At 45.0% G+C, this 12198-nt stretch overlaps 3 protein-coding genes across 3 annotated transcripts in view; all 3 read left to right on the forward strand.

The window, feature by feature from the left end:
- Positions 1-1027, forward strand: part of nim1ka (NIM1 serine/threonine protein kinase a) — a gene marked incomplete at its 5' end in the record, with an annotated part of 5233 nt that extends 4206 nt beyond the window's left edge. The window contains one exon of the mRNA XM_083674009.1: positions 1-1027. This exon is cut by the window's left edge and continues 641 nt beyond it. Within this exon, the coding sequence (XP_083530135.1) occupies positions 1-115 (115 nt within the window). The 3' untranslated portion in view covers positions 116-1027.
- Positions 1028-1471: 444 nt separating this feature from the next.
- Positions 1472-7637, forward strand: creb3l3l (cAMP responsive element binding protein 3-like 3 like). Its single transcript, XM_083672881.1, has 10 exons — positions 1472-1597; positions 2609-2746; positions 3091-3535; positions 3989-4092; positions 4634-4720; positions 4843-4949; positions 5136-5204; positions 5402-5486; positions 5825-5915; positions 6057-7637. Exons 2-10 carry the CDS (start codon positions 2609-2611, stop codon positions 6452-6454), a joined length of 1524 nt encoding a protein of 507 aa, XP_083529007.1. The 5' UTR covers positions 1472-1597; the 3' UTR covers positions 6455-7637.
- A 2014-nt stretch (positions 7638-9651) lies between these two features.
- On the forward strand, positions 9652-11446 carry gadd45ga (growth arrest and DNA-damage-inducible, gamma a). The gene is made up of 4 exons (XM_083672907.1): positions 9652-9782; positions 9905-10006; positions 10120-10330; positions 10507-11446. The coding sequence occupies exons 1-4, from the start codon at positions 9730-9732 to the stop codon at positions 10618-10620; spliced, it is 480 nt and encodes a 159-aa protein (XP_083529033.1). The 5' UTR covers positions 9652-9729; the 3' UTR covers positions 10621-11446.
- The last annotated feature ends 752 nt before the right edge of the window (positions 11447-12198 follow it).

Raw genomic sequence — 12198 nt, forward strand, 5'->3', positions numbered from 1 at the left:
GGTGGAGAGCATGCCCGTGGTCACGCACGTGGTCGGGACGAGCGTGAGTAAAAAGGACCGTCTGCGGGCGTACCGGAGTTTGAGGCACACGTCCAAGCTCTGTGTGATCCTGTGACGAATGGCCACACCGCGCCGCGGAGAAGAAAGGGTTAAACGTCCTAGAGGTGGTTGCGTGGACCCAGACTGAGAACATCCGTTCAAAGTCCTCAGTAGTCGAGGGCCTACCGCCCCGTGACGTTGGGATCGACTGTAGTATGTTTCTTCTTCTTCAATCAGTCTCTGTGAGAATGTATATGGCCAGGTGCTGTTTCTGCTGTAGAGAACTTGACATTGTCTTCACAAACATTGCAAGGCAAGGATGTAAATATGATGAATTTAGCTGAACCGTTGATCCAAAGCGACTTCACAGTTAACATATATTTTCATATGCTGCCTGTGCAGGTATCAGACGCAGTGCTGCACACACTGATCCTTCAAGGCCACCAGCGTAGCGGTTATTGAAGGCAGAAATAGTCATGTACCCAGGCTCGTGAGAATGAGGACAGAATCAGGAAATCAGGAGGTGATTTCTGTCTTCAATATTCAACATTCAAATGCATTTTTATTTGATGCCTTGATTTTCTTTTCTACATCATGATTCAATGAATTGGTTTCATCACATGCACCATGCATGCATGCCGTGATTTGAATGATAGATATCTTGAATCCAGGTTGAAACTGGTTGATTTAAGACATTGCCCTATGTTAGATCGGGGTGTTCAAATCTGGACCTCGAGGCCTGCCGTACTGCTGGTTTTTATCCTTCCCTCCTCACACTGGACTGATTCAGACCCGGGGCACCAGTCTAGTGGACTGATTCAGACCTGGGGCACCAGTCTAGTGGACTGGCTTATCATATTGATACCTGTACATCCATTCACTGACCGGGAGAAAGGAAAACCAGCAGTAGTCTACTTTGGACCCGAAAGCCAATATTTTGAATAAATACCTTACCATGTTTGGTTGGGGTGACAGTTACACACCTTACCTGTCAACTCCATGATTAGATTTGTAACTGTTATGATGCCATGTCTTGTTGAAATACTGAATAAACATACTCAGAAATACTCAGTTTGTTCTTGTGTTTTTAAAATCTGCTGCATGTATGAATTTGCAGAGCATTTTTCTCCTGGGCTTAGTAGTGAACACAGTTTGTGTGTGTGTGTGTGTGTGTGTGTGTGTGTGTGTGTGTGTGTGTGTGTGTGTGTGTATGTGTCGGAAGCATTATGTGATACTGTCAATGGCTTGCATTGCTTTAATTCATAGGTATATCTTGGCCAATCATATTCTTAAATAAAAATCTGGAAATGCTTTACTGTGCAGCGTTGCTGTAGCGCCTTGTTCATGTTACAGAACTACATCTCCCAGAAGGACAATCGCGAAGGCTCACGCATGCTGACTTGTCTTTACGGGATGACGCAATTTCTGTCTTGTTGGAAGGTGATTTCATCAGGAAGAGCTTTGCCCCGAGACAACAGAAACGTTCAAGAGAGATAACCAGATACAGTCTTACTCACACGAATGGTATACTATATTGTCACACTGCGCATAGAGAAAGGTAAGGATATTTAAGAGATACATAGCTCGATGATTTATGCTATTTATTCACCCTAGTCTTTATTCTAAGATATATCAAAGACCACGCCCTCTCTGTAGTAGCCTGCATTATCACAATACGGTCGTTACCTTGTTGACACATGTAGTAACGCTGTTATTTATTAGGTCAACGCAAAGGAATGCTTTTTTGTATTAGATAAAAACATTTTTAACCACGATTAGCTAATTACGTTTGGGATAAATACGTAAAACAGCATGGGTTCTGTTTTGTAGTACATTGTAGTACATTTAGTACGTTCAGCCAGCTCCTTCTTCGACAGGCCCCATATTCCTCTATGGCACGTCTCTGTATGCATTATTAATGTGCAGCTGGCCAGCTGGAAATGCTCTTTCATACCGTATGAAGCCAGATCTGTAGTGGGTTTAACGAAACACAGTACCAGCTAGCTACACAATCTGCTGTAGCGTTGCAGATCGAAGAGATGTACTCGTCTCATTTTAATTTCAAAGACTGTATATTCGGTGGTCTGTCTTTAATATCAGTATGTATTCTAGACATTAGATACACACTGTCACGCTAGATGTGGTGTTGTTGATGGATCTAGTGGGCGGTGCGGGTGTTGGAATGAGATCATCACGTGGGCGAAGGCGATGATGTAACGTCCACGGTGCAACAGTTCAGTGTTTGTTTAGTGACGACTTTCACTTTGTTGACGTGTCAAGCCTCTCATGTTCTGACCTAAAATACGGGTTGAATGTACAGTATGAGATATCGATACTAAAACTCAGCCAATAGAGGAACTGAACTGAACATTTTCCAACTATAATGTATGAACACGTCCCCGTCAGTAGAAACAAACGAGATGAGATTGGACCGCCTCATACTTCTCTTTACATCGCAATGTTGCTCAGTCACCACAATACTACAGATCGTACGAAAACGGTACACATTCAACTGTGTAAATATGATATTGGTACATCTCTTAACGTCTGATGTCCTGTGTTTTCTCAGATGTCAGTTACTGAGGATCTTCCGGATATGGTTGGAGCGGACCTGTTGGGAATCCTATTCCAGGATGGAGAGACAGGATCCAGTGACCCTTTCTTCCCAGATGGGAATGGGCTTGATGACTGGCTCTCAGAGCATGATGTAAGTCTCCCACCTTGCAAAATGTGCTTCGGTTGTTGATTTTAGCGTTATTTGGCGAGGATCATTCTCCTTGTGACTAAAAATCTAAAATCGCTTCTCAAGAGGCAGACATTGAGGATGTTGAGAACAGGGACTACCTCCTAAAGCATTCATGAAATAACTAAGAAGAGGGAACTGAAACTTGGAGCTAGATTAATGGACAACCAGCTAACTTCATGCTGTATATTAGCTGTTGACTAGCTAGACTGTAGGTGTCAGATAAATACAGTGGCTTCATTGTGTAGTTTCACACACAGAGCCAGTAAAGTTAACTAATGCACCGGTATCTATATCTGTATTTTTAGATGCTAACAGGCATGGACACTGAGGACTTCCTGTCCAGCCTGCTGGAGGGAGAGGACAACATGGCGGCCTCCTTCCTGTCCCACTCCCCTCTGGGCAGCGACAGCGGCATTTCTGACGACAGCAGCAGCGGTGGCGTAGTCGGTCATCACCCGCAGGGCTACCTCAGCCCCCAGGGCAGTGACACAGACCTTGCGTCCAGCCCAGGCTACTCCCAGCCCAGCCCGGGCTACTCCGACCCTGCCCTGGTCCCAGGAGAGCTCCAGACAGAGTGTCCGGAGGCCCTGGCAGTGCAGACAGACCACAGCTACTCTCTGCTGCAGGGGCAGGGACAGGGGCAGGGGCAGGGGCAGGGACAGGGACAGGGGCAGGGAGGGGACTTGGACATGGATGTTCTGCAGAGCGTGCGGGCGGAGAAGCCCGATGTGGACGTCTTTATTGATCTGGGTAGGTGTATTTCTAGGTGGCCTTCATACTTGATGAGCACGTTTACAGATAGGGTGGCTGAAGGTAGTAATTTAAAGTAAAAATGATTGAAATTGACCTGATGTCGTTAATAAATCAAATAGGTTGAATGTTTTTTGCAGCTCATCGCTCAAATCCAGCTCTCTGCCTCGCTTGGCAGGAACCTGTGAAGAAATATAGCCAATCAACTTCAGTTTGCAACCTTTAGTGGCTAAACACAGTGCACCCCAAAATCAAAGATGTTAGATAGAATTATTTGGTGGCAATGTCTCCCATGCATTTGGGATTAAGGACTAAGGACAGATAAACTATATTTTTCCACAGTCACTTGACTCTGCCCGTAGGATTGATTTCACAGAAATGCTGTTGGAAGGTATGCAAATGCCATTGAACAGTGAACAGCTGCTGAACAGCTTTGTTTTCTCCTCCTATCAGATGACCTGGACAGTGAGGGCATGGAGCAGGATGACGATGACTCCAGTGAGCTCCCCTGCACTCTGGCCATAGAGGACATCACACAGGTCAACAAAGCAGAAATGGTGAGCTTCACGTCTTATTTAACCTCTCTACAGAAATCATTTAGAAGTTCTCTTTAACAACAAGTAAGGTCTAAAGGTCAAAATACCCAAAGCATCTGTCTACCAAAGTTGTACTTGTACTTGTGTACAGTACCAGTCAAAGGTTTGGACACACCTTCTCATTCAATGGTTTTTATTATTTTCTACATTGTAGATTAATATTGAAGACATCAAAACTACGAAGGAACACATATGGAATTATGTAGTAAACAAAAAAGTGTTTAACAAACCAGAATATGGTTTATATTTTAGATTCTTCAAAGTAGCCACCTTTTACTTTGATGACAGCTTTGCACACTCTTGGCAAGGTGTGTCCAAACCTTTGACTGGTATTGTGTGTGTGGATTATACTCCACATGACTCAAGACATGAACAAAAGCCATATTACAAATACAGGCCATATTTGGCGCCACCCAGTGTAAATCGGGTGTAAGTGTGCTAAGTAAAATCTCCAGAAAACAACATATAGGTCATAGAAAATCCATGTTTTTTTTCCCTCCAGTTCAAGGGGATCGTCTTAACCGATGAGGAGAAGAGACTTCTTGCCAAAGAAGGAGCTACCATACCTGCTAACATGCCTCTTACCAAGGTATTGTTGCCCTCTCACTAATTTCTAATATCAGTGAGACAGATTGCTCCTCAGTGCTGTTGACTAGCCAGTTCAATTATCTCAAGTGTGTAATGAATGATCCATCCCTCCCTCCGTTTCAGGCGGAGGAGAGGACACTGAAGAGGGTGAGGAGAAAGATCCGGAACAAGCAGTCCGCCCAGGAGAGCCGTAAGAAGAAGAAGGTATACGTGGACGGCTTGGAGAACAGGTGAGAGAATGGAGAGATCTCTGGAAGAGAAATGGAATTTGCACACGCCATCCTTCATTGCGGTGTCGCGTTCAAGTGTTTCCCCGTTTAATCTCACCGCTGTTTCAGCTGCTGTGCTTGCATCTGGTCAAATGTGTTTGCGTTGGTATCAACCTGTGGAGAAACTAGACATATGATCTTTCTCAGGGTCTCCATCTGCACCGCACACAATCAGGAGCTGCAGAAGAAGGTCCACCTGTTGCAGAAACAAAACATGTAAGATATAAGTCATTATTGTATTATGATGAATTTAACAATGTGTCCCACTCTGAATGGCTACAGTTCCTATCGTTGGGTATATAGTTAGAACTAGAAGACAGATTCCTGATGTACAGAGCCCCATTTCTGATGGTTGCTTCCTCCCTCCCTCCCTCCATCCCTCCATCCCTCCATCCCTCCCTCCATCCCTCCAGGTCTCTGATCGAACAGCTGAAGAAGCTGCAGTCCATGATGAAGATGTCCACCATGAAGACAACCACCACTAGCACCTGTGTCATGGTAAGACCACTGATGTTGACAACAAATAACACACACTGACATTACTTTGCCTTTATAATCGATACAACCGCCATACCGGCTTCCCTCCCAAAAAAATCGAACGCAAGTAGTTTCTCTCTCTCTCTGGCCACCATTACCAGCCCAAAAGTCAGATTTATGACCTCCTCCACTTTTTGCCCCCAGACAAGAGTTGTTGATCATGCCTTGTGATGCTTTTCTGAAAGTTTATTTGGATGATGTTTATTCAAAAAACGTTGGTGGGTAGAATAATGGCAAAATCTCAGTTTCTCACTGTTTCCTCTCCTCTCCTCTCCTCTCCTCTCCTCTCTTCTCCTCAGGTGTTCCTGCTGTCTTTCTGCCTCATCATCTTCCCCTCTGTCAACCCGTTTGGCAGCAGCGGACAGAAGGAGATCTACACCCCCTCCTCCAGTGAGTCGTGTGATAACGTAACCATCTACAGTAAAAAATGCACAAATGTTCTTCAGGAACCAGACGCAACTCTTCAAAATGTCATTTACCAATGATGTACAATATCTGAAAACCTAACCAAAGATCTTCTCTCCGTTCCAGTCATGTCGAGGACCCTGCGCTCCATCCCTGCGGTAGAGAACACAGATGGCGTCTCTTACGTCGAGCCCGAGGAGAAAGAGCGCCATCTATTGCCCAAAGTGGAGAACACCAAGGCCATGTTCGCGGGAGGCCAGAACCACACACCTGACTACCAGAAGGTGGAGCAGTCCGAGTCGGAGACAGGCGTCAACAGTAACTCCTCAGCAGATTTCCCCGGCCCTGCGCAGCCCGAGCTCAAGCCAGCCATGGCGGGAGGAGGAGTGGGGGACTCCCAGGAGGGATCCAGGGATCCGGTGGTTTCCCCAGTGGCCTACGAGGTTCCCGGGACCAAGGAGAACTGGATCGACCGGAAACCCACGTCCGTCATCTTGCAGCAACATCGCTCAGACGAGATGTGAACAAAAAAGGGATAGTTGTTGTAAGTGGACCGTGGACAGGTTTCAGTTGTTAGTGTTGAGAGAAACCTTGGTGCTGGAAATGAAGGGGGAAAAAAAAGCTCTTGGACATTCATGGTTATGACGTTTCTACCTGCCCCTTCACTTTCTTCTGATTGCTACTGTCCCTCCTTGTGCACTTTGACCTGACATACTCCGTTCCAGTGATAGAATGGACTACTGAGATTTCCATTCATTATCATCCTCTTATTGAGGGGGGAAAAAAAAAAAACATGTTAATATTTCATCATATTTTACCAGAGACTTTGAAAGTGAACACAAGCGTTACTTCTTCCCATCTGTATTGCTTGCATCCAGTAGGTCATGTTACTGTGTTCCCCACCAGTGGAAGACCAGTCCCTTTCATAGTGCATCATTCTAGTAGGTTGTCTAGGAGTTTGCACAGCCAGCGTACCTAATATACAGTTTGTCATTTTCATGACGCTTGATCAAAGCTGCTGATCTCCATTGCTTTAGCCATTGCAGGACATTTGGCCATTTAGATTAGACTTGTAAAGTTTTTTAGTATTTCCCTTGTAACAAGGGTATCGACGCACATTTCTGCGGGGTTTTTTTTGTTGTCGTTTATTTTACTTTTTAGTTGTCTAAGAAGAAATAAGATACATAACTTGAAAATGTAAAATGAATTCCTGTTTTAACGTTTGAAGCAACTGTTTTGGACTTGCCCGGCTCTTCACTCAACCGTCACTCTTCTTGATGAATCTGTCACTTCCCATAACGTCTCTTACCCCTGGTTAACCCGTCTGAAAACCTCTGGCGACTTTTTGGATGCACTGTATGAGGAGGTTGGCATATAACAATGTTATTTCAGTGTTGCAATATTAATAGGCTCAAAAATGTAATGACCTGTCCAGTCAGTGAGGCATTTTTGTTGTTGTTCTGTTGTTGTATTTCTTATATTATCAGTGATTTATGAAATCAAAACTTTTTGGAACTTTTTATTGTTGTTATCAACATGTCAATGAGATTTGATGTATATCATGTTTAAAATATAAGCACTGATAGCATAGTCCAAGATTGGAATGTAAATAAACTGGAATGATTATACCGTACATGAACTTGTAATGTATGTATGAACGTTCATACACTGAAAGTCTTTATTAAAAGTTTTTCTTTTTAAAGATGGTCTCTTGAGTTGCTGTTTTTTCTTTCTTTCTGTTTTTACAACCCTGACATTTAAGGACCACACCTTTTCATACCTGAATGCATCTCCATGCCGCAAACTGCCATCCATATTCAAACTGATGACCCCAAACTAATATTTCAGTTGTAAATCACTGTGAGCAAACCTAACAGGTGTCAGGGACAGTGTGGCACATTAAATATTATGTATACAGCACCAGCACTCTGACCAGGCACAGTGGGTTTGTTTGTTCGTTTACAGTGTTGTTGATAGAGTACTACTGTGATTTCGGTTTGACAATGGCTTATTCAGGAGCTTGTGGCCACACCCTACTTTTGGTCAGTTAGGCTACTATCATCCAATGATTCAAGGCAGAAAATAAAGGGCTAACCCTTTTTTCAGTTATAGGGTATAGCAGGGCATTATCCTCCGATCTGGGAAGATGAGTCACAAGGATGGGGTGCCTTCGTGAGTCATGCCCTATTTAACAACGCTTTGACTGACAATATAGGGTAAAGGTCGCACTCACTTCCCACCACAAGATGGCGACGTCAGCCCAGTTTTCGCCCCGAGCGTCCACAGCATGAGAATGATGCTGTTCTAGAACAGTGCATGGCATCTCTAACTACTTTGGACAAAGACATTTTTACAATTCAAGGACGAAGAACATTATTTTTCAACCGTAGGCTAGATCTGCTCGCATAGGTCCTAAATATAAATTGATCATATCGATTTTGACAATTGAGTCATCAGGCAATATGTGTCAGCAGGGTTATTATCAAATGATTAAATGATTAAATGTCACCAGGGTTATTATTATTATTATCATTAAAATACCAATTCGTCTAAAATGAAATAGTCAGTCCACCAGCAGATTTCGTACGGCCTATGAGCTCAGTCCTGCAGTAGGCCTAGGCTGTATAGGCAACATAGCATTCCCACTTCAGAGAATAACGCAGTACCTTAATAGGCTCTAAAGTCAGGTGTATTAGGCAGATAAGGGAACAATAATGTGGTAGTTACCAACGGTAGGCCACGGGCATGAACAGTGTTGAAAACTCATTTTAGGTGCGTGCGTGCGTGCGAGCATCTGTCTGCATCTGTTCCCCCAGTAATGGAGATTGGCAAGATAAAGGTTGGGACCCCCACCCCTCTTTTCACCCCTCTGTCCCTCAGAGAACAGGAGGCAGGTGGAGCACGCGTCTATTATTCCGACAGCCGCTGTTGTCTTGGCAGTGAATCGCCACGCGCCAAGACGGCCAATTGTGCGCTCCCACCTCCTCCTCCTCCTCCTCCTCCTCCAGCACCAAACACAACCCTGGCGTGTGCCGCGATCAACCTGTTCTCCTCGTCATTGTTCAGCGAAGAAAGGTTTCGTTTTCCAGGATAGGCTGCTTAAGGCACAGAGCCAACCACCTTCCGAAAACTACCACCATAAAAAAAAAAAAAAAAAGAAACCCAATATTTGTCTCTTTTATGCAACCATATGCTTTTATCAGTGAATGTTGTGTAAACAACTGGTCACCATAATCGGAAAATGAGGAACGTATTGTGATTGAATTACCTCCGCTTTGTTTTATAAGACACACTAAAACTTGACGCACATGTCCAGTGAGTGCATAACAATTATATAACGCTAAAGAGAACAGACGGGCGCAGCGTGCCACAGCAGTCACCGCGCCCTGTGTCAAATACCGTTTGTTGGTATTATATGCTTCGTGAAATGTTTTGACATCAATAGAAAAAGACTTAAAGTCGTTTAGTAGCTTACAGAAGTGATGATGTTAGATGTTGACAACAAGGCAAGAGTGGGGGTGGGAAGGGGGGATTTCTTGAAACGTTGTAATCCTGACCCCACGTGGGGTTGTCAACAAGCGCCACTGTAACACCCAGGGACTTTTGCATTCGTCACCTAATCCGAGTCAATCATGGGAGACCAGCGGAAACACGCCCCTTGCCGAGAAACTCCGCTGCGTCGCTATATAACCACCGCAGCCTTGTATCCAGCACAGAATAACGCAAGAGCTCAGAGAGAACAGTCAACCTGTATCTATCTATTCATTACAAAGCCCGATATCACACTTGGATTACAGTCATGACTCTGGAAGAGATCCGTGGACAAGAGAACGCACTCGACACTATTGACAGGTAAATACGCATTTTAACATTTTGTATGTTTTTTAAAAATATAAATGTATTGCAATAGCCTTTCAACGGTTATGTTACTGACATATGTTCATCTCAATAACGATGTGTCTTTTTCTTTTCAGAGTGCAAAATGCAGGCACAGCCCTGGAAGAACTGCTGGTCTCTGCAAAGAAGCAGGACTACCTAACCGTGGGAGTTTACGAGTCTGCCAAAATTATGAATGTGTAAGTGTCATAACAATACTTGCTATTTGCTAATCTAGTGTTTGGTTTTGCATCATTCTAGGCTGCAGATATATTGGATAGTTTCTAACCTGCTCTTCATTTATTTTTTACAGTGACCCAGACAGTGTGGCATTCTGTGTTCTGGCGACTGACGAGGAATACGAGTGCGACATCGCTCTGCAAATCCACTTCACCCTCATCCAAGCCTTCTGCTTCGACAACGACATCAACGTGGTCCGCGTCAACGACATTGAGCGCCTGGCTGATCTCGTGGGCACGGATGAGACCGGCGAACCCAAGGACGCGCACTGCATTCTTGTCACGGTACGTACCGGCTCGATCATGAATCCTCCAGTCAGCATTCCCCTCCTGTGCGCGCCTCAGTTCTAGCCAGAGCTTTTTTTTCCCTTTCCACCTGCGCGGCTACACGCTGACGCGCGCTTGCCGTTTATCCAGTGTGATTGCCATGACGCTAATCTCGTCTCTCTTCCCTCCTACAGAGCCCCAGCGCTGCAGCGTGGAAGGATCCAGCTCTTGACAAACTGAGTCTATTCTGTGAGGAGAGCCGCAGTATGTACGACTGGGTTCCTACCATCACCCTCCCTGAGCGCTGAACCAGTATACACCTCACCATGCTTCATATGCTGATGATGAAGATGATGCAGAGAAAGTAAAGAATCTGAGAAAACCTCCTTCAGGGTTTGAAGCCTGCCTCTTGGGATAGAGGCTGTGGCTGTAACCTACAGCTCCCAGTGTGCATTCTGGGATAGCAGGACGGTTCTGGATTATACCCTGTGGAGGGGTGAAACTTCAGGGGTCAGATGTGGACTGGGTCATGTGTATTTGGACTGGGCAGCTTTCTTGATCGAGGGCCTGGGTAGACAGTATTGAGGAGCTGAACGGAACCGGACTCTGCTGTACTCAAGAGACAGATCATGACCCTATCATTGCAACTCAAGGGTCAAGGGTTAGGGGTGATGGGTGAAATGAGAAGATGGTCAAAGAGAGAGAGAGGGAAAGAGAGAAAGAGAGAGACTGGGCGAAAGGAGATGGACTTATGAATGTGTGAAACCTGGATCAGAGGTGGATTTCTTTGTCACTGAAAGAGAGATGAAAGACATTGGACCTCAGAAAGTTGTCTGAAGACAAGTATAGACATTGGAATTAATTTTTAAAGACTACTTGTGCTACATCAAGCTTTCCTGCAGGCTGCACAGCTATTGGAAGTATCTGTATTTGGAATGCAAACCACAGACATTCACTTCCTGATCATGATTTGAGCTGTGTAAACTTGTAAATGGACTTGAAAAGCACAACATTTCTTGGAACATGATTTTGCTGTCAGAAATGCAGAAAAAAATATATGCAATGTCAATCTGTGTTTTTAAACTGTACACGTTTTTACATGCTTTCTTAATAAATCTTTGACATTTTACCTGAGTTCTATGTTATCTTGTTCATTGTGCATTGATGTACAGTTTGCACTCACCTGACCCGTTGCAGAGAAGCTGCAGCTGATGAACTAATTGCAGAGTGGCACCTGATTGGACAGAGAGGTAGCTGAGCCAGGAAGTGTGGCACAAAGAAACCCATGCTGCCAGTCAGGCATGCCCACACAACAGGGAGTATGAGGAGGGGAGAGAGAGAAAATAACTGGGTGACAGAGAGAGAGAAAGAGAGAGAGAGAGAGAGAGAGAGCAGTTGCAACACAATAGTGGTTTAGGCGCGTGCTTTTTCAGGCAGGCAGGCAGTGACCTTTCATCGCCCGTACACCAGCTGCTTACTGCGACAGCTTGCACAACCGCCAGGGCTGGGGGCCGGGGGGCCGGGGGGCCGGGGGGCTGGGAGGGCTGGGAGGGCTAGGGGCCCGTGCTTGAGAGGGCTCTCTTTTGTCCTCAGAGCATGGCTTCTGCACTGTCAGCGGGGGTTTGTATGTGTGTGTGTATATATGTGTGTGTGTGTGTGTGTGTGTGTGTGTGTGTGTGTGTGTGTGTGTGCATCCAAGTGGAAATTGGGGGGGGTTGTATTCTATTGGGAATTCATAGTAGACGTTTGCCCTGCACACACCCATGAATGAGTTGAGATTTCACTAGTTGGAGTTGCATTGTTTGGAAATTATTTTGCAAACTTGCACAAACTGAAAGTTTGGGAAACTTTGAGATAGTGGAGAAAGTACGGGGAAACTTTTTCAC

This window comes from Argentina silus, assembly GCF_951799395.1.
Source record: "Argentina silus genome assembly, chromosome: 7".
Classification (NCBI taxonomy): domain Eukaryota; kingdom Metazoa; phylum Chordata; class Actinopteri; order Argentiniformes; family Argentinidae; genus Argentina; species Argentina silus.